Here is a 26,028-nt window from a genome sequence, read left to right as displayed (position 1 = left end):
GTTGGGGCGGGGGTGGGGATGGGTGCTAGGAGCAGAAGGGATGAGGGAGTAGACAGGGTAGAAGGTGGCGATGCTGGGGGCCCCCAAGGGGCTGAGAAGGAGGGCTTCCGTAAGGTGGGCTGAGGCGCGAGTGGACACACCCGAGGGCTATGAGCGGATAGGGGAGTTCGAGGCCCAGAGAAAGGCAAGCGCTAACGAGGTGCAATGTGGCTGGGAGGAAGACGGAGCTGCATCCTAGAGGCTGAGCAAGTCAGGGGTCTGCTCCTGGCCACGTCGGCTCTCTATTGTGATCGGTTGCCCATTTTATAGATGAAGGGGTACAAGGGATAATAGAGGGCTGTGACAGGCAGCGCACAAGGTTGAGGAGGAAGATGACGGTGAGAACGAGGTGCAACGTGGGCTGTAGGATGGACTGCCGGGTGGGGGGTGCGGAGGGCGCGCGGCGCGCAGAGGGAAGGCACCAGAAGAGCCGAATTGAGGAGCGAGGATGGGAGCTTGTCAGCGGAGGGAAGAGTACGTAGGGGCATGCGGAGCCGAGGACAGCACGGAAGGGGAGAGCGCAGCACCGCTCCACTGGGGGAGGGGGAAACTCGAGGATGAGGATGGGTTGGGAAGGTGGGAACCTGGTGGAACGAGGGAGGATGGAACAGGAAAGGGACGGAAGGGGGAGGCAGGGGCGCGCAGGTCTAGAGGGAGAGCCTTGAGGCCCCCACACTCTCAGCCCCGCACCTGCACTTAGGGGATGCTTCCCCGGGGGATGGAGGGGAGTGGCCTGAGGAGTGCTGGGGCTAAGTAGTAGTCTCTAGAGGTAGAGACTAGAAGCGAAGGCAGCCGGTCTTCCTGATAGTTAGGGGGCCCGGCAATCCGCAATGGGTCTGCAGGGAGGAGGAGTCGGGAGCTGGGGCACAGCCCGTTAGAGCTGCTTGGTGGCTGAGAGCCCCAACCCTACTGCCCAGAAAGGGGTTTCCGAGTCTCGGTCCCGCACCGTACCAGCTCCCCTCCCGCTCGCGCGTGCCTCTCTGCTGCCGGCCCTTACCTGGGCTGCGCTCCAGGCCACTGCAACAGGCGCTGCTGCCAGCAAGGGCGGGGGTGGGGGTGAGGGGCGTGGATTTGGGGGGGACAGAGGGCGGACCTGGAGCTGCCTCCCGGCTCCCCGCCTCCTGCTCCACGCTCCCCGTCCCTCGCTCCCCACCCTATGGAGTAAGGGCTTGGAGCTGCCAGCTCGGGAGCCAAGCTCGGATGCCTCCTCCTGCCCTGCGGGAGCTGGAGCCGCAGACCTCGCGCTGGCCGGAGTGGAGACCACCCAGAAAGCCCATGCCCTACGGGGGCTGTCAAAGCTCCCTCCCCTCGAGGGGGCGGCGCCACGGGGGACCCCAGAGGCTGGGGGGAGAGAGGACAGGATCCCGGGCTGATAAAGGGATGCTTGGAGCATCCCTCTGCGGGAAGGAGAGTTGTGTGGACAACATTTCCTATTGCAGTAGCTTGTCCGACCAGAAAGAGATCTTAAGAGACCTTCAAAGAGTCTAGTACGTGTTCCTTCAAGCAGCCGGACTGTCATGGATACGTTCCCTCTGCTTGGCTGCAGGGGGCAGAACTAGGGTCAATAGGTGGAAATTGCAGAAAGTTAGATTAACGCTCCTGGTAAAGAGCTTCCTAACAATGAGAGCTGCCCAAATGTTGGACGGGTCCAACCAAGTGAAGTGACCTGCCCAAGGTCACATGAAAGAGAGGAACTCAACTTTATAAGAGATTCCGGGAGTGCATTGTATAACTGTCTCCTTATATTCTTTCTGTAAAGAAATGTTGATGTTTGTCGCTCTTTGTCAAGATTATAATAATAAAAAAATTAAATAGGTAATTAAAACTAGCTAGCATTTAGATGACTCCATGAGTTATCTCATTTTATCTTCTTAACACCCCCCAGTAGATAGGTAGGTAGGCATTATTATCCCCATTCCACAGATGAAGAAACTGAGGAAGAGATATTAAATTATCTGCCCAGGGTCACAGAGTTAATAAGTGTCTGAGGCCAGATTTGATCTAAAGTCTTACTGACTCCAGGACAGATGTTCTATCTATTTCACCACCTAAGTGGTAAGTCCCTGGTCAATGAAGATCTTCAGACTGGTTACCTGCTGGGAATGTTGGGAGTGATGTGGAAATCATGCTCGAGTAGAGGACAGACTAAGGTAGAATAGGAACACAGATTTAGAGCCGAAAGGTACCTCAGAAGGCATTCTAAGTCTTATTTTGCAGATAAGGAAACAGAGGCTGAGAAAAATAACTTGCCCAAGAGCTAGGATTCGAACCCTTGTCCCTTGACTCCAAATCTAGTGGACCACAGTGCCACAGGAAGGGGAGAAAAGTCCTTTCCAATTCTGAGATTCTATGACATGTTGGAAAAATTCTGGAAGCCCCACATCTCTGCAATGGCCCCCCAATCCTTGCTCTTCTCTCCTGAGGTTTCCAAAATCTTTTCAAACTATTCTTGCTCAAAACTCTTGGTTAGGCAGCATTTCCCATGTGTGGTAGGGGTCATAGGTATATAATAGGTTGTGTAGAGTCTTTTCATGACAAGACAGAGTAAGTGCCAGCTACAACAGTGCCAAAGGTGTACTTGGATAAAAGGGTACCAACCCCCTTCACCTCTCCACTTATAGGCTTGTTTCCTTTTTAATTCTCTCTCTGGGTTCAAAAAAAAAGTAGTCTGGAGTATTCTTGAGACTATAACTAAAATTGCAGATTCTTTCATTGGTTTGCCCCCAAATGTAAATTGGAGAAAACCTCTTCTCCCAATGAGTTGTCTTCCATTCTCAGTCTTAAACTGAACACTTAAAGCCTGGCCACAAATCATACTTAAAGATCATGTGCTTTAATAGCATTATTAAACAGCATAAAAACACAGATATGAATTCAAGCAAGATACAGCAAGCTATGATAGGAATTGTGACCGTTCTTGGTTGCCCATCTTTTAGCAGTTGGAGGGGATGATGGGAAGAAAAGTGGTACAAGGTAGACAAAGTTCTTCATGTGGTAAGAGTGGCGTGAGTGAGGAGTGCATCCTGACTTCTAACGGCCTAGCACACTTGTACCAAGGTTTCTGCTGAGCTTGGCTACAGAAGATGGACCTTTCCATGGAGAGGCCATGGTTGTCCAGACCTCTCTATGGCTTCCCCCAGTGAAGTTTCTTCAAAGTCAAAAAGGCTTGGAAACTTGGTTGGGTTTTGCTAAAAATTTCCTTTGTTACAAAGAAGAGTTCTGTGTGTGTGTGTATTGGGAAATGAATCTGATGTTAAAATACTCAAATAGATCGTGATCTTAACAATGTGGATGTCCCCTCTAATGCTGCAGGTTGCCACTCATCCATGGCTATGTGACTGGGACCTTTATTCATGTCTCCTCCTAAGTTTGCCTCAGAAAGACCACTCAATAGACTGGGCTGGGGACCTTAATCTCTTTCTATCAACACTGAGGGATGCCGGTGTAGCTGATTGATCATCCCTGCATTCCTCCCCCTCCCCCAAATCTACCTGGCCATGCCTCTGAAGCAGTGCCAGAATACTAAATAAGCATTAACTTAGTGGACAGTGAATCTGTTCCCCCACTGGATGTGGCTGTCCCAACTGCTCCCAGGGTCATTATTCCTTCCAGTTCTGTCAAAAGGCTTTTAGAGATGAGGTAATTGAGATGCAGCAGGGTGAAGTCATCTCTCAATGATCCAAAGCATCAGAGATATAATACTCAGGTTATTGTCTCCCAATAACCAAAAACATTCCTAGAAAACTGAAGCCTCCCACCCCACTACAATGGTTGGATTGGCATTCCCTTGGAAGGGATAGCTCCCGTGTGACAGAAATACTTAACCCCTCCTGACCTCTTCTAAGGCAGAGATTCTCCCAAAGCAGTGATGCCACCTTGTGGGAACAATGGTAATGACAACTCCTTGGATTCTCAGACCTCTTCTCCATCCCAATCCACAGTAAGAAAAAAAATAGCCTTCGTTTTCAAGATCAGACAGGGATGATCAATCACATCCACATTGTTAAGATCACGATCTATTTGAGTATTTTAACATCAGATTCATTTCCCAATACACACACACACAGAACTCTTCTTTGTAACAAAGGAAATTTTTAGCAAAACCCAACCAACAAAGTGACTCCTTCTTGTAGTAGATGTGACATTCCACACCCATGACCCCCCACCTCTTTACCAAGAAGAGTGAGGTATGCTTCTTCCCCTATTGTCTGGGACCAAAAATATAGACTCTTTCCACTTAAAATCACAACAAATTACTACTGTTGATTTTTTTTCTGATATGACCAGAGGTTTGAAAGGTAGCATTCATTCACAACATAGGGAACAGGAGGGAAATACCATTTTGTAGGTAGAAAAATTAAGGCCTTTAGTTTGGGGGGGCCTTCCCAAAGTCACAAAGTTTCCATCTTGGGAACAGTTGGCTCTTTCCTCCTTGACATCCTACTGGAGTGTGCTATTCAGTCATTTTTCAGCTGAGTCTGACTCTCCGTGACCTATTTGGAGTTTTCTTGGCAGAGAGGCTGGAGTGGTTTGTCATTTCCTCCTCCAGCTCATTTTTACACATAAGGAAACTTGACTGGAGGAGGAAGTGGTAAAGAGGATAATTAATAGAAGACTACTAGGTGGCTAGACCCGCTTCATAGGACCATAAGGTACAGGAAGGAACCTCAAAATTGATTGGTTCAGTCTTTTCATTTTATAGATGAAGAAACAGAGGCACAGAAAGTTAAATTATTTTCCCAAGGTCATGTGATTAAAAAAAGGCTCTGGGGGGGGGGGGGGAGATTTGAACCCAACTCATCTAACGGCCAGTGCAGTTGTCTTTCCACAGGATTGGTTTAGCAACTCAGTTCCTGAGCCTGTACTAAGCAGGAGAAACAGGGATGACCACCACTGTCCATCATCTACTAGAGAAGAAAATCTCTAGAGGATTCTTCCAGCTATGAAATCTTGTTTGGTTCTCACTCAGGATCTGTTCTCATGCCCATGGGCAGCCTAAGGCATGTGGCAGAGTAGAAGAAGCCCTGGAGTTGGTATGACAGGACATGGCACAGATGTCAGAGTAGAGACTCTTGGGTCAGAGGACCTGGGTTGAATCTAGTCAGTATTACCTTGGACAAGTCACTATTTCTTGGGCCTCATCCGTAAAATGAGGGGGTTAGGCTGGATGGCTTCTGAGGTCCTGTTGACCTCTAGAGCTAGGATCCCATGACCTGAGTTTGAACCACAGCTCAGCCATTTATTAGCTCTGTGATTTGGGGGAGGTCATTTCATCCCTCAGTGACTCAGTCCTCTCATTTGACAGAGATCAACCTAGAATTAAGAAGACCTGGGTTCAAATCCAACCTCAGATAACTTACCCTGGTCAAGTCATTTACCCTCTGCTTGCCTCAATTTCATCTTTAAAATGAGGATAACGATAGCATCTTACCTCTCAGAATTACTGTGAGGACAAAATAATTTTTGCAGAGCATTTTGCAAACCTTAAAGTGGGCAGCTAGGTGGAGAGGTGGGTACATCTTGAGGACCTGAGTTCAAATCTAGCCTCAGACATTTCCTAGCTGCGTGACCCTGGACAAGTCACTTCACCCTGTTTGTCTCCATTTTCTCACCTATAAAATGAGCCGGAGAAGGAAATGGCAAACCACTTCAGTGTCTTTACTGAGAACACCCCAAATGGGGTCACAGAATCATATACAACTGAAACGACTCAACTGGAACAAAAACTCAAAGTGCTATGCCCAGGCCAGCCGTTATTTGTTTACTTTTATTGCTGTTATTGTTACCAGTAAAATGGGGAGAATATCTATATTAACTCCCTTTGAGGCCTGTCAAGAAGAAAGCCCTGTATAAACCTTCAAACACTATGGGAAGTTATCATTATGGTGATTACTAGACCCTGTCTGAGCCCGTTATGACACCAAGGGATTGAGTACATTTTCTTGAGAGAAAATAGATCCGATAGGACTCCATCCAAGCTCAAATTCCCACTGCCACTGAATGTGGCAGAAGTATCACAGAAGGCACTGGGCCCCTCTGATTTTCCCTTTCCGTCAGCAGAAAAGGAACCCCAGTGGCTCGGCCTCCTAGAAATATCCCAGTTTGCCTGGAGGAGGATAGTAGAGGATCAGAGATTTCAAGCTGGAAAGGCCTGAGGAAGCCGAGTTTGCGAGATTAAGTGACTTGTCCAGGGTCACACAGCCAGTAAGCATCTAGGTCTCCATGACCATAAGCCTATGCACTACCAACAAGCCCCAGCAGGTGGTCCCCAACATCTACCCTCCATTCTAAAAGGGGCGCCTTAATGAAGTGCCTTCCCTTTGTTCATTCTTTCCATTCTGTCCAGTTTAAATCTTGTTTGTAAATAGTTGTTTGCATATGGTCTCCTCCATTGGGATGGAAGCTCTTAAGAACACAAGTTATTTTTGCCTTTCTTTGAATGTGGCAGGTGCTTGATAAATGCTGGTTGACTGACCATTCCCATCACCCCCAAAATACATATATTCTCAGACCCACACAACCAACCAAAGGCTCACAAAAGGACACTCAACTGATTTATTTAGGAAAAACCTTGAAGGAGGGAAGACAGGCTACTGGTTACAAGTTCCAGCCATGAGTCATGAGAGTTGGGGAGGGGACAGAAGGGGGTGCTTTTATGAATGAGGCCAACACTTCCCTGGAAAAAGGCAGTTCTGGGAAGTCTGGGGGGAACCAGGCACATTTTTCAGGCAGCAGCCCATGTGTGCTCCCACCCCCTTTCTTAGGAAATAGCATCAGCCCTTCTTGAGATCCCCACATTCTCTACCCCCTCCCTCAGGATTAAAGTGCAGCTGGTTAAGAAGCAGGAGTAGGACTTGGGGGCAGGTATTATGCCTCCCCCAATGGGACCACAAAGTGTATCTGTTCAAACATACTTCCAACTCAACCCAGTATGCCCCTCAAAGACTTCTAGATTCCCCAGATGGAGGTTGGGATGGTTCTCCATCCACCCTGCTCCTCCCACTGGGGTAGAAGATCCTTTTCTGATCTAGGCTTTTCCTCCTAGAAGGTTTGAAGATGAGGTCCCCACTTCCAGAGGGGCAGCTCTGGTCAATCTCATAAAAGAAGGTGACAGGTGAGGAAGCCCCACTTAACCTTGGGGGAAAACATCCCTCCCTTCCCTAGGCTAGGCTAGGCTCTAATGAATGGGCTGAGCTGGAGAGGGTTAGAACCAAAGAGGGTGGATCACAGACGGTGCTGGGGTGTCTGAGGAAAAGAAAGAAAACTGTTTCTGAAAGGTGATCCCAAAACTTCCCCCCTCATCTGCGCCATTCGGATGGCAGAGAAAGTATCTCTTCCCTCACTTCATGGTGGATCTATAGTAAAGCCAAGAGTAAGACCTGGGGATTGGGCCTCCCCCCTGCCCAGATGTTCCCCCCTGCAAATTACGGAGCCATGGGAGGATCCCTAGAGGAGAAGAGGAAGATTCTCCAGTGAGAGGAGAAAAGCTTCTCACTTCCAGCTTCCCCAGCCCCAGAATCAATGTGCCATTTATTGCTGCACCCTAACCCCCATCCCACCCTCCATGCCACACATCTACACATCCTTACTGCAGCTGCACACATCTTGTTCCTTGGTTATATACCTGTCCTAGCTCCATCTGAGGCCTTGATACCAGGGGTATAAAGCCTCCAGTCCAGCTCCTAGCCAGAGACCCTCATTTCCTAATTCTGTAGCCCTGGCTCTAGGTAACTGAAGGGCTGAGTCAATGTAACCAAAAAAAAAAGATGAACCCCAAGGACCCCCTCTAGCCCCATCTCCCACCCCCACCCCAGTCTCCTCAGAATATATTAACATATACAGCACGGATTCCTGCTTCCCCTTACTCTCAATAAGTGTCGTGACGACCGGGCAGCAGTCCAAGTCCATCCAATGGCCACAGGGAGGGGGGTTGGGGCCCAGCCTCTCCTCTCCCCCACAGGAAGGTGGGAAGCAGAGTTCCAGGGGAGGAGGGTTTGGGGGGAGGGGAGGGAAAAGAACAGAGGAAATCACTCTTCAGCCCCCTCCTCCACCGGGTGTGTGGGACCAGGGGGTTCCTCAACCTCGAGGGAGTGGCGGCCAGGGTGGGAGCCAGGGTGCTCCTCTCTGCCATGCGTGAAAAAGCTCATTTCCTCGTGACTCGCCTCTTTGCCACAAGCCTGGCAGCTACAGTGGACAATTTTTTCCACCAGCTTGTCCACTCGGGGCATCTCATCATGACTGGGACAGTCCAGCGTCACCTGTGAGAAAGGGAGAGGTGAGGGAAGATGTTTCCCATAGTCCACAGGCTCACTGACATTCCAGACCCTCAAGGGAAAGATCACCGCCCTCACCTCCAGAATCACGCTGAGTCCTTCCCTGGGCTTACAAGCCCTCTAAGGAGGACTGGGAAGGTAGATGGGTAACAGGACTGAGATCAGATGCATCATGGCAAGAGGAGGGAGAACAGAGGACATAGACACGAGGAACTCAGAGGTAACAGAGACGATGGAGGATGGGGGGGGTGGGGGAAGAGGGGAGATGGAGGTGAGAATGAAGACACAAGGAAGAGAGCACATTCTATATGTTATCTCATTTGGTCCTCTCTCAGCACAACTATAAGGTGGGGCTATTATCATTATTATCACCATTATCAAATGAGGAGACAGGCTGAGAGGGTTTGAGCAACTTGTCCAGGATTACACAGATAGTAAGTATCTGAGGCAGGATTTGAACCCAGGTCTTTCTGACCCCAAGTCGGGCATTATCCATTGCACCACCTCGCTCCCTCTAAGAAAACAGGAAAAAAAGATGATGAATGTTAGAAACACAGGGGAGACAGAGGTAACAAGTCAGGAAAAACAGAGACAGAGACAACAGCGGTGTCAGCGGATAGAGGGAACAGGAAGTGGAGGTGAACTGGAAAAGACGAGAAATAAGAGAGTTGGAGACAACAGAACATAAAGGAAGTGGGGAGGAGACAGAAGAGACAAAAAACCAGGAGAAATGGAGACGGGAGAAGGAGGTGATAAACTGGAGGAAACAGAAGGAAAGTGAAGACAATGGATGGTAAGAGACAATTTTTGAAAGGAGAAAGAAAAGAAGAAAGATAAAGCTGATGGAGGGTGAGACAAAGGGAAGACAAAAGTAACAAGGGGAAAGAGACAGAAGAGAGATGGAGGAGATGGGAGAGTGGTGACGGAGACAGCTGGAGTTTGTCAAGAGGGAAGTCTCCCCATCTGTGCTCTGAGAGAGCAGAGGGTTTGGGGAAGGATGAGTCCCCAGGCACCATACTCACAATTTCCCACATGGACTGAGAGGGCATACAGGAGTCACAGTGTACCAGAGACTCTGTAGACTGGGGAAAGGTGTTGGGGACGCTGTAGCTGAAACACTGTCCCAGGCAGGCCCTACAGGGAAACACAGGGTAGGGTCGGAAGGAGGAAGGGCATGGCAGAGGGGAGGCGAGCAAACTCAGTCACGGCTCATCACCCAGCTTCTCTCAGAGCCACAACCTAATATCCAGGGAGAGTCATGGGAGGCAAAGAGGTGTGGTCAGGCAAGGAACCAGGCTGTGCCAGTCCCTAGCTCGATACTCAGCCTCTACATAAGTCAAGGAGAATCCTAACCTTCCCACCTCCCAGACCTTCTTCCCTCCGCAAGTATCCTCTCCTCGATTGTTTTCCTTCCCTCAATTCCCTCCTCACCACTCCCACCTCCTCCCATCTCTCCTGATGCTCCCTCTCCCCTCACTCCAGCTCATACCTGTTTTGGATGGATTTTGATTTACAGCCACTGTGCCCAACAATCTGGGTGATGTTCTTAGCCTCACACCAGGCACTCTTGTCTGGGAATAGTGCCAGCTTGTTGATTGGAGGGGGGGCAGCCAACAGCACCACAGGGAGGAGGGCACCCACCAGGACCCACAGCATCATGTCCAACACCACCAGAGCCCTGTAATTGAAGCCAGAATCCATAGATGAAGCCCTGCTGTCAGGAGGGTCAAATCCAATAGAGATGGCCCCCTCCAGCTGGGAATAAGGGGTTCCTTCACTGGCAACATGGAATAGTGGAAAAAGCACTGGATTTAGAGTCAGGGCTGGGTCCAAATGTCAGCCCTGATGCCCACAACCTCTCAGGAGAAAAGTGACAGACTACAGGTGAACAATGAGGTATGCATTATCTCTGCTCCACATATGTGACATCGATCACTCATTTCCACCAATATTCAATCAATGGGCATTTATTAAGCACCTACTCTGTGCCAGGAACTATGCTGAGCATGAGAGACACAAAGAACAAAATAAACGAGCCTGCATCCTCAAGGAGTCTGTATTCCATCTGAGGAAACATACATAAAATACGTACAAATCAAATACAAGGTGATTGAGAAGGAAGAAGGCTAAATTGGGATGAGAATCAGGAGGACCTCATGTAGAAGGTGACACTTAGGAGGAGCCTGGAAGGAGACTAGGAATTCTGGGAGGTGGCAGTGAAGAGGGACATTCCATTCACTGCACATAGCCAGTGCAAAGGCACAGAGATTGGATATGAGATGTCTTGTGTGAGGAATGGAAAGGTTTGGCTAGACTGTAGAGTGCAGGGAAGTGAACAATGCACAACAAAACTGGAAAGGTAGGTCAGGACCAGGTTCGAAGGGCCTTAAATGACAGAAAAGGAATTTATATGTGATCCTAGAGGTAACAGGGAGGCACTGAAGGAGAGGAAAGACAAAGTCAGATCTGTGCTTCCATAAAATCACTGTGGTAGCTGTGTGGAGGATGGCAGAATGCAGGGCCATTTAGACCGCTACTGCAAAAGAGAGATCAGGAGGGTGTATGATGTGGGGGGGGAGAGCGGGGGGGGGGGGGTGCAATGAATGGAGAAAAGGGGAAAGACAAGAGAGACAGTGTAGAGGGAGAATTGGCATTTGATTGCATATGGCAGGTGAGGAGGACAAAGTCAAAGACTGCACCTAACGAACCTGAGGGACTGGAAGGATGCCACTGAACATCCACATGGAAATGGCGGCTGGTGATATGGGCCCAGAGCTCAGGGAAGAAACAAAGACTGGATATAGAGATAGGTGAGTCTCCTGCACAGAGATAATTAGCTTGGTGGGAGATGATGGAGTCAACAAGAGAATGTAGAGAGAAGAGGAAAGAGGACCACAACAGAGCCTTGAAGGACATCCAGAGCTGGGAGAGGGGTGGATATGGATGATGATTCATCAAAGAAGGCTGAGAAGGAGCAGTCTTTGCCTTAGAATCTAGTGCCTTCCCAGTTCACCTCTAATGCCATCTTCTACATGAGATCTTCCAGGACCCCCTTAACTACTAATCCCTATCAATTGCAAAAATACCTTGTACGAGTTTGTATTTTGTATTTACCTATATGTGTATATGTTGTTTTCCCAGTCAGAATGTAAGCTCCTTAAGGAGCTTAATTCATTCCTCTCTAGGAAGGCCCACCATCACCAGGAGCTATCTCTCCCCTTGGCTTCTCTTCAAGCCCTACCCAGAACTCCAGAACTCCCAGATTCCTTCCAGGACATTTATTCTTATCAATCACGAGAGAGAGAGAGAGAACTCATCAACTTGATTTCTTCCAGAAAAGGAGGATCACCAGGTTTCGCTATCTCCCATGACTTATGACCTCTGGATTCCCAGGCACTGTCATCTAACCTCCTGATGCAATCTAAAGATCCCTGGGCCTTGACATGCGATGCAATACTGAATCTTTGGGAATTCTGGCCCTTTCCATCTGCCCTACAGCATAACCTACTTCTATGTGTCATCTCCCCCAAGCAGAGTGTAAGGTGCTTGAGAGCTTCAACTGTCTCCCTTTTTGTATTTGTATCCACAGCTTTTGCACAAGCAAATACCTAATAAATGATTTTTCATTCATTCATTTCTCTATCGTCTAGTATGTGGTAAATACTTAAATGCTTTTTGACTGATTCATCAATCAATCAATCAATTAGAAAAGAGAATTCCAGTGGGGGAGGGAGTCACTGGGAAATAACTAATGTTTTAAAAAGAGAATATCAATAAAACATGTTTTGAAAAGCCATCCCTCCCACTTATGATCTGTACATTTCTGGGCAAGCCACCCCCTCCCTTAAGTTTTTAGTTTCCTCATCCCTAAAGACAAGGGGTTGGACTAGGAGCCTTTCAGATTCCTTCCAGCTCTAAATTTCATGACGCTATAGAGGCCCTACACAAAGAGAAACCTCAATGGCAATTTAGCATACTAGAAATGAATTCCCTCAAAACCTGGAGAGCAATCTGGCAGAAATTGGGTTTAAACTAACACCATACAGCACATCCCACAAGACACTCCAAATGCACATGCAATTTTAATATTAAAGATCAGACTATAAAAAAATTAGAAGGGAAGCAAATTACATGCCTCCTATAGTTATGGTTAGGAGATAAATTTTTAACCAAACAAGAGATAGGGGCAATTTCAAAAGACAAAACAGTTAACTTTAATTACATGAAATGGAAAAGTTTCTGCACAGACAAAATTAATGCACCTAAGATAAGAAGGGAAGTGCCTAAAAGGAAAAAAAAATCTTTGTATTAAATTTCCTGACAAAGATTTGGTGTCCAAGATACATAAACAATTAACAGATAGAGGTAGATATGTTATATTTAAAATCAAGTTATTAATTCATTGTAATCAATAGCTCAAAAGTCATTTGGTAATTATTTGGGGTATATACACATATATGCATGGAGGATGGATTAGATGGATTAAAGATACCTGTATATTGAAAATAATTAAATGTTTTTTGAGATTTATATTTAAGTGTGTATGTATATACATGTGCATGTATATAGTATAAGTGTACATGTATATGTACACACATACATACAAATATAACCCAAAATCATTCCTAATAGGCAAGTGGTTAAAGGAGATGAACAGACGGTTCTCAAAAGAAGAATCACAAACTACTAATAAGATGTCAGAATAATCCAAATCCCTAATAAGAGAAATGCAGATCAAAACAGCCCTGAGGTTTCATCTCACACTCTATAAATTGGCAAAGATGACAACAGATGGCATTTGTCAATATTGAAGGGACTGTGGGAAGATAGGCACACTGGTATATTGGGAATTGGCATAACCATTTTGGAAAGCAATCTGGTAGTATGCAAAAAAGGTACTAAAATGCCCATGCTCTTTGACCCAAGGAGGTCAGTGATAATAACAAAGTTCCCATGTACACCAAAATATTTATAGCAGCACTTTTTAATGACAGCAAATAACTGGAAACAAAGTAGATGCTCATCGATCGGGGAATGGCTAGACAAATTGTGGTACATGAATGTAATGGAATATTACTGTGCTATCAGACATGAGGAATGTGAGGAATACAGAGAAGCATAAGAAGATCAACATGAACTGATGCAGGATAAAGCAAGAACCAAGGAAACGATACACACAAAGACTACAATGATGCCAAATGAAAACACAACTACACACCAATAAAAAGTTAATGCTGCAAAATGATAAAGAACAAGGATGACCTGAAAAAGGAGAGATGAACAGATATTCCAACACCATCCCTTCGCAGAGGTGGGAGGTCCACAAGGGTTGCATATCATATACATTTCAGATTTTTTCAGGGGTCAGTTATGTTGATTCTTTCCTTTTCTCGTCCTTAAAAAATAATATTTCTTATAAGGGATGGCTCTCTGGGAGGGGAGAGAGAGGGATACTAAGGAAAATTATGGTGATATAAAAAGTAAAAGGCACCAATACAAACTTATTTTTCAAAAAGGATCCTCTCTTCATCACACAGACAAGTGGCCATTTGGACTTTACTTTAAGGTCTCCATTAAAGGGGAGCCCACTCCCCATTCTACTTTTGGGTAGCTCTAATTGTTAGGCAGGATTTTTTATATCAAGCCTAAATTGACTTCTTCACAACACTGAACCCAATGTTCCTGGAATTACCCACTGCTGCTAAAGAGAACAAGTCTAATCCCTTTTCCATGAGATAACCCTTCAAATACTTGAACACAGCTTTCCTGCTAACTCCTCTTCTCCAATCTAAACAATCCCTAGTTCCTTCAATCCTTATATGGAAAACACTGGAGGCCCTTCATCATTCTGATTATTTTCCTATGGACTCTCTCCAACTTACCAGTTTCTAAAATGTGGTGTCCAAAACTGAACACAGTACTCCAGATCTTGGACCACAGCAGAGAGAGACAGGACCATCCCCTTCTGATTCCTGAAAGCCATGTCTCTCTCTTAATGGAGTTCAAATATCACATTGTTCTTTTGATCCCCTATCATACTACTGATTCATAGTAAGCTCACAGTCCACTAAAATCCCTAAAACTTTTTCAGAAAAACTGCTGTTTATCCATGCCTTCCCCACTAAATACTTAGGAAGTTAATTTCTTGAACCCATGTAAGTCTTTACATTTACCTCTATCACATCTCATTTCATCAGATTCAGCTCAGTTTTCTAGCCTAGCAAGTCCTTTAGAGATGCTGACTTTGTCCAGTGTGTTAGACATCTCTTCTACCTCTGTCATCTGCAAACTGGATCAATAGGCCATTTATGCCTTTATACAAGTCACTGATAAAAATATGAAACAGTACAGGCCCAAGTCCAGCTCTCTACTGTACCAGATCCTACCAAGTATTGGTAGTAGACAACTAAGGATATCATTCACCACTTCTACAAAATCAGAAACCAAGAAAGCCCTAGATGATAGACCCTCCAATAGGAGATGAATCACAGAATTAGAAGGGAACACTCAGACCACATAGACTGTTGGAGCTGAAAGGGAGCTTAGCCAATCCCTTTATTTCTCAGAGTAGGATACTGACACTAAGATATGGGAAATGACTTGCCCAAGATGAAACAGAGGTGTTCATGGAACAACTAGGGATTCCCAGATTTCCAGACTCCAACCCCATGCCCTTTTCAAAGCCTCATGCTAGTGAGGTCTTGACTCCTAGACAGAATTATTCCTGAGCCCCTCCATCAAGGCCCCATTCTTGCGGTGGGGAGGTGATCTTGGACATCGCAATGAAGCAAAAGCTTTGGCAGGCCTGTTAAGACTGGGGAGGCTTCTAGTACAGGCCCCAGCGATGACCTGTGTGTCTAGTATCCAAGGGCTAGCCTCATTAAGCTTGAAAACACTCATCGCCAGAGAGCAGGCCATCAGGGCTGGAATTTTTTTCATCCACAAAGCCCATCTCTACAGTCTGTCCTGGCCAATGGAGCACCCACATCACTAAAATTCCAAACTCACAGATACTGAAGGAATGTGTTTTCTTGTTGTTCAGTCACTTTTTAGTTGTGTCCAACTCTTCATGACCCCATTTGGGATTCTCTTGGCAAAGATACTGGAGTGGTTTGCCATTTTCTTCTCCAGCTTTTTTTATAGATGAGGAAGCCGAGGCAAACAGGGTTAAGTGACTTGCACAGGGTCACTTAGCTAATAAGTGTCTAAGGCCAAACTTGAACTCTGGAAGACAAGTCTTTCTGAGTCTAGGCCCAGTGCTGTACCCACTGGGCCACTGAGCCACCTAGTAACTGTCATTCCTGTTTTCAAAGGTTTCCATACAGCATATCCATTGGCTTTTTCAGTAAACGCTAAATAGCAGTGTCTGCTAAGCCTGGCTACATCTCTCAAATACCCTGCAATTTTATTAATATGGAAATTACCTCTAAGAATGTAAATTGCAACCCATTCTTTCTTACCCATCCCAAATAATTCTTGCCCATGCTCTGCTTTAAGTCTGCCACAGGGGCCACCCAATATGCTGAGCTGTATCAACTAAGGTATACTTCAGTATGGGTAAATATAAAGTGTTGTCCTGGGTTCAAACAATCAATGGTACAAGTACAGAATGGAGGAAACAGGACTGGACACAGCTGGGCTCTAGTTCTGGCTACACACTAGCTCCTCATGGGACCCTATAAAAAAGGTCTGAGGGTCTTGGTGAACTGATGGCATGCTTCCTATGAGCAAGAGCCGCCAAAGCTCCTGTGATTTTTAGACAGTATTCATAGGAGCACAGCGTTCAGAGCAACTGAGATAAAATTTCTGTTGCCCTCTCTCCTGGAAAAACGTGCCTGGGATAACATGCCCCCAGTCTTTGAGAGTCACATTTTAGGAGGAGGATGGACAAGCTGGTGCAGAATCTGAAAATCCACCCGGATGAGAATGGGGAAGAATTCCCAAAGCAGTGCATTGACCAACCTCAGAAGAGACAGAACACTCACATTTCTGTGGTGAGAAAATATTTTCAAAAGCGGATAGTGGTGCCTGGCAAAAGATAAGCGCTATGAAACAATAGCTGTTATTATTGTCATCATGAACAACCCTAAGCAATAGAGAGTAAAGAGTAGTACATTGACAGAGCATTTTATTGTCTACAAAGCATGTTACACATTAACTCACCTGAACGGTAGTAACTAATAGTAATAACAGTAAAAGATAATATTTATATAATGCATTAAGGTTTCCAAACACTTTACAAACATAATCTCATTTGATCCTCCCAACAACCCTGGGAGGGAGGAGCTGTTTTGATCCCCACTTTACAGATGAGGAAAGTGAGTTCAGTTACCCAGGGTCACCCAGCTAGGAAGTATCTGATCCTGGATTGGAACTCAGGTCTTCCTGACTCCAGGTCCAAGGCTCCATCCACTGAGTCAAGTGTTATTATTCCACTTCACTGATGAGGAAACTGAGGTTCAGAGAGGTCTGCCCATGGTCACACAGCTATGAAGTAACGCAGGGAGGAAGGATCGAGAGAAATAAATCTTCATACTCCATTTTTACTTCTCAGCCATCACAGACTTGAACAGTGATGAAGAACTGCTCAGCTCAACCATTGGGTTCTCATTCTCTGAACATCAGACTCATTTCCCCCCACCCTCCTCTGACCCTGGAGGTGAGGGGAGAGACAGAGACAGAGACAGAGAGAAAGAGAAGAAAAGAGAGAGAGAGGGAGGGAGAAGGAAAGAGAGAGGGAAGGAGAGAGAGGGAGAGAGGGAGAGAAGGAGAGAGGGAGAGGGAGAGGGAGAGGGAGAGGGAGAGGGAGAGGGAGAGAGAGAGAGAGAGAGAGAGAGAGAGAGAGAGAGAGAGAGAGAGAGAGAGAGAGAGAGAGAGAGAGAGAGAGAGAGAGAGAAAGAGAGAGAGAGAGAGAGAGAGGGAGCACACTATGACCAAGTCCAATATCAAGGGTATAATAGTCTAGTTGAAGGCTGAGAAGTACCCAGTTTCATCGGCAGATGGCACTGCAGGGCCATGGTTCAAGGAGGCTTGGCTGGCGCTATTAATGGGTAAGAACTTTGTTCTTTCTCTGAAGTTCAATACAATTCGGTGGATGATTTCCAATTTACTGTTTGGATTACTTACACCCAGAGCACAGTGTCCCCGGGTCCCTCCCTGTCCCTGCCTCATTCTATAAGAAGGGGCTGAGTTTCTCCTCTGTAGAGTGAGAGGACTGCATTAGAAGGTCCATAAAGTCCAATCACAGAGCATATGGGAATATCCAAGGGGAGCTGAAGAGATACTTTTCAGCTATCTGACACTGGGCAAGTAACATTGAGCCTCTGTTTATTCATGTGCAAAATGGAGCTAAAACGGCACCTATCACAAAGGGTAGACAGGAGTAACAAATCCGAAAGCATAAGCTAAATACCATCATTAAGCAGCTAGTGACTACAGCATCTGGGACCTGGAGTTGGGAAAACCTGAGTTCAAGCCTCCTCTCCTCTAGTTTTATGAAAGTGGACAAGTCACTTAAGACCGGTCTGCCTCAGTTTCCTCATCTATAAAATGAGCTGGAGAATCTTTGTCAAGAAAACTCCAAATGGGGTGATGAAGAGTCAGACTTGACTGAAAAATGACCCAATCTCTAACCCCAAATTCGAATGCTCTTCCTACTGTAACACGCTGTTTCTTGGGCGCTGAGAACACGGAAGGGTTACAGAACATAATCCTGCCACACAGTCGCTATTCTAGATTATCTGGGCCCAGTCCTGCTGGGCTCAGCTTCCACATCTTCCTGCCCTTGACGCCCTGTCCACAGTCTCTTTAAGAAGGGGCATCCCCAACCTCACCTGAACCACTGTCTCTTTGGCTCCAACATGGAACTGGAGCAAGAATCCTGGTTCTGACAGATTCTTGTTTGACAGCAAACAAGTCCCACTCCCTTGATGGACCTCAGTTTTCCTATTTGTAAAACAAGACCATTGGACAATGGACAATCCAACTTCACAATCCCTTTCCACACCAACTGTATATTGCTCCTCCATCACACATTTTATGTTCCTAATGAACCTAACAGCTGTTCCTAGTCTTTGACGCTGCATCTCCCACCCTGACACCTTTGCACACTCCCACCCACAGGAATCCACAGCTTCCTTCAAGGCTCCGCTCATGTGCCATTTCCTACATAGAGGAAGACTTTTCTTGAGCTCTGCCATGTACTACCTGGGTAAAGTACTTCACCATTCTGGGCTTCTGTAAAAATGATAGAGGTGTTTTCCAATTTTAGATCTGACATCCTATGAATCACAGAATCTCTGAGTTGCAAGGTCACAGTCTGTCCAAGAAGGAAATCCCCTCTTATACCATCTCTCCCCACTGGGTAATGATCTTCAGCAACTGGAATCTCACTACTTTCCTAAAGGGCTCCATTCCATTGTTAGCCATGAAGTCTGCCTCTTTGAGACTTCTACCCATCAGGCCCAGATTGGTCCTCCGGTTCTAGGCAGGACAATCTTACTCTCTCTTCCACATGACAGCCCCTCACATATTTAAAGACTGGATGATTCCTGCCTATGTCTTCTATTCTCCATACTCAACATCCCCCAATTCCTTCAATCCCATAAACGTTCCTATCCCATAATGGCTGCCCTCTTTGGCAGAAGTCTGTCAGTCTCCTTCCTACAAAGGAGGACCCCAAATCAGGCAATCGGTTTTAAATGTGTTTTTTAGCTCAGACGAAGAGCTTCCTAACCCTTAGGTCACAGTGTCCTTCTATCTCTGTATCCACCCCCTGAGTTTCCTAGTCCATAGGTCTCCCCATAGGGTTTGCTCAGTCCACCCCACTGACTTCACAGCAGTTTTGTCCTACAAGTCATTTCAGGGAAGTCAGAATGTGGCCATACTCTTCTGATACAAGGACAGGTGGAGGATCACAGGAGGATCAGGCTGTAAAAGGGAAATAAATCGTCAGAGGAGCCATTCCAGGGAGAAGGTTGGATGATGAACAGTCCTATTTGCCTTCCCAGGTAAACCCAGGAGTCTGGGTTTGAATCCTGGCTCTGACACTAATTATTGACTCTGCTGAGCCTCAGTTTTCTTATCTGTAAAATGGGGGTGATCTTTAGACTACCTGTCTCATGGAGCTATTACAAAGAGGTCCTTCTATCACTCTGAAAGTACTACGTAAATGTGTTATTCTTTTCAAACAGTCAATCAACAATCATTTATTAAGTGACTGCTATGTGCTAAGTGGGGCAGCTAGATGGCTTAATGGATAGGGCACTGGAATGGGAGTCAGGAAGACCCGAGTTCAAATCCAGCCTCAGACACTATTCTGTGCGATCCTGGGCATGGCACTTAACCCCTGTTTGCCTAATTTATTGGAGAAGGAAATGGAAAAGCACTATAGCATCTTTGTCAAGAAAATCCCATACTGGGGTACCAAGAGTTGAACCACAAAAATAGGCTAGGTACTGGGGACCCAAAGGCAGAAAAAGGAAAAGTCCTTGGCTTCAGGAAGCTTACATTCTACTAGGAGAAACGTCAATTTTGAAAAAGAAAAAAAGGGGGGTTGTACTGTTGGGATTTTTTTAACTCAAAAGAATGGGCCTCAGTTTCCTCATTTGTCAAATGAGGGGATTGGACCAGATGGCTTTTTGAGGCCCCTTCCAGATGTAGGATCCAGAATCATGAATCACAAAATAAGGCATCTCCACGTTCACACTTTTCTCTGTTCTTCCTGCCCCCTCCCTTTCTCCAGGGGGCTTCCTCTGCTTCCTCCCCTCAGCCCAGTCCACATGCACAGGAATAGCGCAAAGTCCCAGCGGGGATATGACCTTGATCTTGGGGAGCCCTCTCAGGGCCCTGCCTCCTCCTCCGCCTGCCTTCCTCTACACTCCTCCCACTTCCCCTGTTCTCTTTCTTCTCTCCCATTCAGTAACTCCCTCCCAAGAACCTGGAGCTCAAAGGAGGAGAAGAGCCCTGGAAGGTCCCACAGGCTGCTGGGGTGGGGGATGAGGAAGCAAAAGAGAATAGCTGGGATGGAAGGAGAAACCCAAAAGAGTCCAAGGGTCTCAGAGGTCCCTCCCATCTCTAAAACAATGATCCTGCGACTGCTTTCCGTGAGCCTGATTCCTCATGTTTAAAATAAGGGAGGAGGCAGCTAGGTGGCACACTGGATAGAGCACCCACTCTAGAGTCAAGAGGACTTGAGATCAAGTCCAACCCTAGACAATGGGCAATGTACTTAAGCCCACTGCCTCCCAAAAAATGAGAGGTCTGGGTTTGTGGAGTTCAAAAATCCCCTCTAGCTCTAAATATTATAATCTAATAAATTTCTATTATTGAATCAATGTAATTCAGTCCACTCATTTTAAACTAGAGGAAGGGTGGGGGGAGGCTTCCCCAGGGTCATGCAATTTGTTGGAGACCGAGCTGAGATTCAAACCCAGTCAAATGTTCAGTCTCTCATCTCAGCATTTTTCACTACAGGGGATTGCCTTGAACTCTGGGGAGATGGGAAATTAATGACAGCATGGCTCTCTAGATTTTTCCAAATCCTCTAAAGAATTCCAACTTCAGAGAAGAACTTCAAACTAGCACTAGGTAGGGCATTGTGTCTTCCTGTTGCTCTTAGGTGACTGGCATCATGTGGTCCTGCCATTTTGAAATGTCTGTGAAGTCAGCAGGGCATAGTAAGGAAACAGCACCAAATCTGGAATCTGCAGACATAGGGTGAAAGCTTGGATCCACTTCTTAATACCTATGTGACTTTGGGCAAGTGAATTCAGGTCTCTGAGCCTCAGTTTCCTCATGTGTAAAATGAGAGAACTGAATTAGATGAACTCTAACTTCCTTTTCAGATCTAAGTTCTGTGGTTTCTTCCAGAGTACCCAAAGGAGGAAAGGAAAACAGCTTAACATGTTTTCTGTTTGAGGGGCTAAGATTCCCAACTGGTAGTCTAAGGGCTGTGGGAAGCTCTCTCAGGGAGGCCCAAGCACTGCCCTACATTAAAGGGAGAAGGAATTAAAATCAAGTTGGGTCAGGGGCCTCACATCCAGAAAGGCCAAAGGAAAAAAGGGGGCTTCTGAGACACTGCTCTCCCCTAGGCCCCAGCTTCAGGCCATTACAGGAAGGGTCTAAAGGCAACCAAGCAAGAGTGAGAAGGCACCAGCTCTGATCTGATTTGTCTAAAGATTCCTTCAGTTATAAAGCCAGGGCTTACAGCACCATGAGCACCTTGGAAACCCCAAACAATGTGCCCCTCTCTCCTGACCCAGCTATAAACACACACAGGAGGAAGACCTGGATTGTAGTTGTGGCTCAGCTTCAAAACTTCCAAACGTGAACCTGGCCAACCTCACTAAGCCTTGGTTTTATATGGATAACAATCAATGTCCTTACTGAGGGCCCCTCCCAGCTCTGACATCCTGGGTTCTAAGGGACCTCCTAGCTCTGACATCTTGTGTTCTAAGGGCCCTTTCAGCTCTGACATCCTGGGTTCTAAGGTCCCTCCCAGTCCTGACATTCTGTATTCTAAGGATCCTCCCAGGTCTGACATAGTTTGTACTGATGTCCCTCCCAGCTCTGACATTCTCTGCTCTAAGGTCCCTCCCAGGCCCAACATTCTATAAAAATGTCAGTTTTCAGGGTGGTGCCCTACATCTACAACACCCTCACTGCCTGCCCCCCTACACCCCTTACCCAATACTTTTTAACTGTAGACAGGGAACCACACCCTTCAGAAGAGCCAATGCTTTTCTACCCTTCGACCTCCAGACATCCCTCAGAGTTGGAGGGCTCCAGCAGGGACCCCCCCCCCTTCCCAACACACAACGAAAAAACAGTCTGTAAAGAAAATTCCTAATAACAAGCCTCTGTGCTAATGCAGGGACCCGCCCTGGCCCTCACATCTGTTCAACAGAAGTCTCTCTGCAGACCCCACCAGCATTTCTGTCATGTGCTCTCCAGCTCCAGTAACAGTAACAATCACCCCAAGCCTTGGAGGAGAAAAAGCTAGAAGTTAACCTAACAGTCTGAAGTTTCACTTAGGAATACGGCCACCACACACACACACACACACACACACACACACACTACTGCTGTTTCAGTGGTCCACACATACATGTACACTCTGAAATCACCTTGAAGGAGGGGATTTCTTTGACCCTTCAAGATCACCAAGGGAGGAACAGAGGGGGTGGACAGGGTCACCAGCCCCGAATGGGTCAGTCTCCACCTACCATTTTTCCTTAGCCACTGGAGCAGATTCTGCCTCCACTCTCTGGCAGTACCACAGAAAGAAAGGCACCAGAACAGGAATCTGGTTATTCGGAATTAACAAAGGGTGAAGGGGCCCTCTCCCAGGTTTTGGGTGGGGAGCAAACTTGAAGCTTCCACTCCGGTCTTAGTCTCTGTTTTGCTAAACGTTCCTTCAGTTCCAAACCCGGGGCTTTAGGCTCCAAGAGTGCCTCGGCAACCCTCAACAATGTGCCCCTCTCTCCTGACCCTTGCCAGTGTGCCCCAGCTGTAAACACACACACAGCTGCCTCCTCTCGGCTTCCGTGAAAGCTCACTATTAGCGCAGTAGGGAGTCCGTGCAGGTGACCCAAAGCAAGGGACCCTGAGCTCGGCTAGGGGCTTGGAGAGCACCACAATGGGGTTTGGGGGGAGGGGGGAGAATGCCTCAGAATCTTGAAAGCCCCCCTCCTCCTCCCCAAAGAATCCAAGAGAAACAGAGCTCTCCAGAAATGGGACTATCGGGAGGTGGGGGGGAGAAGTTACAAATTGGGGGAGGCACTTCCTCTTCCTAATTCCAAGTTCTTTTTATGTACTTTTCTGGAGATCTCTACGCCCTCCCCGCCCCAAACCAGGCTGTCACTATGGCTGAGTATGTGGAAACAGAGGGGGAAAAAAGAAAGAGACTGACAGAAAAAGACAGGGAGAAGGAAAGAGAGAAGAGGGGAAGAGGGAAAGGGAAGGAGAGGCAGGGACAGAGAATAGGAGGCAGGAAGAGAGAAGATTACGAGAAAAAGAGGAACAAGGAGAGAGGAAAAAGAAGAGGGAGAGAGTAAGGCGGAGAGGGAGAAGAGAAGACAAGGAAAAATGAGCGAGAAAAAGGGAAACGGGGAGAGAGAAAGGGAAAAAGAGAAGGAAAGGAGGAGAAAAGGAGAGCAAGAAAAAAGCGAGGAAAGAAAGAGAAAAAGAGAAGGGGAAAGAAACAGTGGAAAGTGAGAAAAAGGAGACAGAGCTGGGGAAAAGTGAAAGACAAGGGCAGCGAGAGAAAACGAAGCGAGAGGCAGAGAGACGGGACCGAGAGAAAAGAGAAGTCAGAGGGCAAGGACGGGGCCGTGCGACCCAGGGAGGCAGAAGTGGGAGGCAGAGCCCCTGTTTGGGGGCGGGGGGGGGGGCGAGAGGCTGCTTACCCCCCCCCCCCCAACTGCTCAATTCTTTCGGAACAAGGCTCCACCATTCACAGGTTGATTGTTTTTGTCCCTCTTTACCCCGAAATCAAAGAGATGGCCATGGGGCCTCGAGGTGGGAGGACGCTCGGACCCGGGCTGCCCCTGCCCTGCCCCTGCCCTGCCCTGCCCTGCCCAGCCGCTTTCTTCCCTGCCCGCGCCCTGGCTCGCCCTCCTCCGGCTCCAGCCAGGCCACTGCCCTGATGGCTCCCCCGCTCCCATGTCGGTTCTGGGCGAGGCTCCCGCCCCTGGGCTGGGGGGGCACCAGGGACCCCGTCCCCAGGGTGGGCGGACGGGGCGCGCGGGGCCGGACTCACCGTGCAGCGGACGGAAGGCTGCTCCCATGGGCTCCCGCCAGCTCGCCCTGGGGAGCCGCGGGGACGGACAGCCGGACGGACGGCAGCTCGCCTGCCCGCCTGCGGGATCCCGTCTGACGCCGCAGCGGCCCGCGGGCGGCCCGGGCGCGGGGGCGCGGCGGGGACAGCCCCACGTCAGGGGTGTCTCCTCTCCAAATAGGGAGAGAGGGCGGAGGCGCGCAGAGCCCCGCCGCGCCCGCCCCCACCCCACCCCGAGCCCAGCACCCAGCACCGCCCCGAGCCCGGCCGGAGCGCAGTCTGCTGGCCCGCGGACAGCCCGGCCCCCTCGGCGGGGCCCGGGAGCGCCCGCAGCGGCGGGAAGGCGCCTCCGGCTGCTTCCAGACCCGGCTCGGGCTCCGCTCCGCTCCGCTGTGCAGCCAGCCCCTGCCACTCCCGGAGGGGGGACTACAGAGAGCAAGGAGGGGCAAGGGAAGAGAGAGGAGAAGAGGGGGAATGGGGGAGAGGAGGGAGGGGGAGGAGGGAGGAGGGGGGAGAGGAGGAGGAGGGAAGAGGGGAACGGGGGGGAGGAGGGGGAGGAGGAAGAAGGGAGGAGGGAGAGGAGAGGAGAGGAGAGGAGGAGGGAGGAGAGGGAATGGGGGAGAGGAGAAAGGAGGGAGGAAAGCAGAGTGAGGGGGAGAGGGAGAAAAAGGGAGGGGGAGAGCAGCGGAGGAAGGGTGAGAAGAGAGGAGGGGGAGGAAAAGGAGAACAGAGAGGAGAGAAAAGGGAAGGAAGAGAAGAATGGGGAAGGGGAAAGGAAAGGACAAAAAAGGGGGAAAGAGGGAGCAGGAAGGAAATGAAAGGGGGAAAGAGGAATGGGAGAAAGGGAGGGGAAAGGGAAAGTGGGAGAAAAAAAGAGGAAAGAGAGAGGAAGGAAAAGCAGAAAGGACCCTCATTGGGGTAGCAGTAGTAAGTTTCCCTAAGTGAGCAAGAGGGCCCTGGGACTTTAGTGCCCAAAAGGGCTGGGGGTGGTGGGGAGCCAGGCCTGAAGGGCTGCACTTGGGGACTAAGACGGGAGGCTGGGGACTGGGTTGAGGGAAGAAACTGCTCTAGATTCTCGCCTGAATGTGAACAGCCCATCCAAAGGGCAGAGTTTGCCTCCAAAACAGAGCTAATTAATTTGTAGCAGGACATGAACAAGGAGATGATGAAGGAACAATTTAAAACACTTTCAATCAGTATTTCCCCTCCTTTCCCTCTAGAAGTTCAGAATCATTAGAAATAATCTCCTTCAACTCCATCCTTTTACAGGCAAACAGGGTGAAGTGACTTGCCCAGGGTCACACAGCTAGTAAGTGTCTGAAGGCAGATTTGAACTCAGGAAGAGGAGCTTTGCTGATTCCAGGCCCAGCACCCTAGCCACTGTGCCACTCTAGAATGTGGGGAAGAACTAGGATAGAATTTGTTCTTCTCATTCTTGTTGTTAATATTCTGTCATGGACAGCAGCCCAAACTACCCACACCCACACCCACCCCACCCCACTCCCCCACCCCCCACAGCTTTTCTTTTGAGTGTTAAGACCAGAATCCCAAAGGATGGCAATAATTTGGAGTGACTTGGAGAGAGCTATAAAAGGGACTTTGAAGATCATCTGCTCTAAACTTCTTTGAACCTCTTCGTTCAGAAGAAGAACTTGAAGCTCTTTAGAAAGGGAAATGATTTGCCCAAGGTCATCGGGCAATTTCACTGACAAACTAGGATCAGAACTCAGGTCTCCCGACTTCCCAGAGCCCTCCAAACCTGCACTCTGCCCTTTATGCTGCCAATATTCTCTCTTGCAGTTGTCCCTCATGATTCTGGCTCAGTGTCCCTGCATATGAGGGATGTCAGGTGGGTCCCCAGTGGGAAAGGTAGGGCCATGGGGCTCCAGGCTTCAAGAGACACACCTGGTTGGCAGCAGAACTCAGTCTGCCCAAACA

General features: G+C 48.0%; 1 protein-coding gene across 1 annotated transcript; it reads right to left on the bottom strand.

Annotated features, from left to right (window-relative positions):
- Positions 1-6,580: 6,580 nt before the first annotated feature.
- NBL1 (NBL1, DAN family BMP antagonist) lies at positions 6,581-24,277 on the bottom strand. Its single transcript, XM_072609122.1, has 4 exons — positions 24,073-24,277; positions 9,802-9,990; positions 9,335-9,446; positions 6,581-8,297 (listed from the first exon to the last, which is right to left on the bottom strand). The coding sequence occupies exons 2-4, from the start codon at positions 9,969-9,971 to the stop codon at positions 8,067-8,069; spliced, it is 513 nt and encodes a 170-aa protein (XP_072465223.1). The 5' UTR covers positions 9,972-9,990; positions 24,073-24,277; the 3' UTR covers positions 6,581-8,066.
- Positions 24,278-26,028: the final 1,751 nt, after the last annotated feature.

Source organism: Notamacropus eugenii, chromosome 5 (genome assembly GCF_028372415.1).
Source record: "Notamacropus eugenii isolate mMacEug1 chromosome 5, mMacEug1.pri_v2, whole genome shotgun sequence".
NCBI lineage: Eukaryota > Metazoa > Chordata > Mammalia > Diprotodontia > Macropodidae > Notamacropus > Notamacropus eugenii.
Note: the sequence above shows the minus strand (reverse complement) of the source record. Positions and strands in the feature narration are given on the sequence as shown.

Coding starts and splice junctions, on each gene's coding strand:
- NBL1 (XM_072609122.1), bottom strand. CDS start 9,971: ATGATGCTGTGGGTCCTGGTGGGTGCCCTCCTCCCTGTGGTGCTGTTG. Junction 9,447..9,801: donor TCAAAATCCATCCAAAACAG/GTATGAGCTGGA, acceptor GTTTCCCTGTAG/GGCCTGCCTGGGACAGTGTT. Junction 8,298..9,334: donor CTCAGTCCATGTGGGAAATT/GTGAGTATGGTG, acceptor CCTTTCTCACAG/GTGACGCTGGACTGTCCCAG.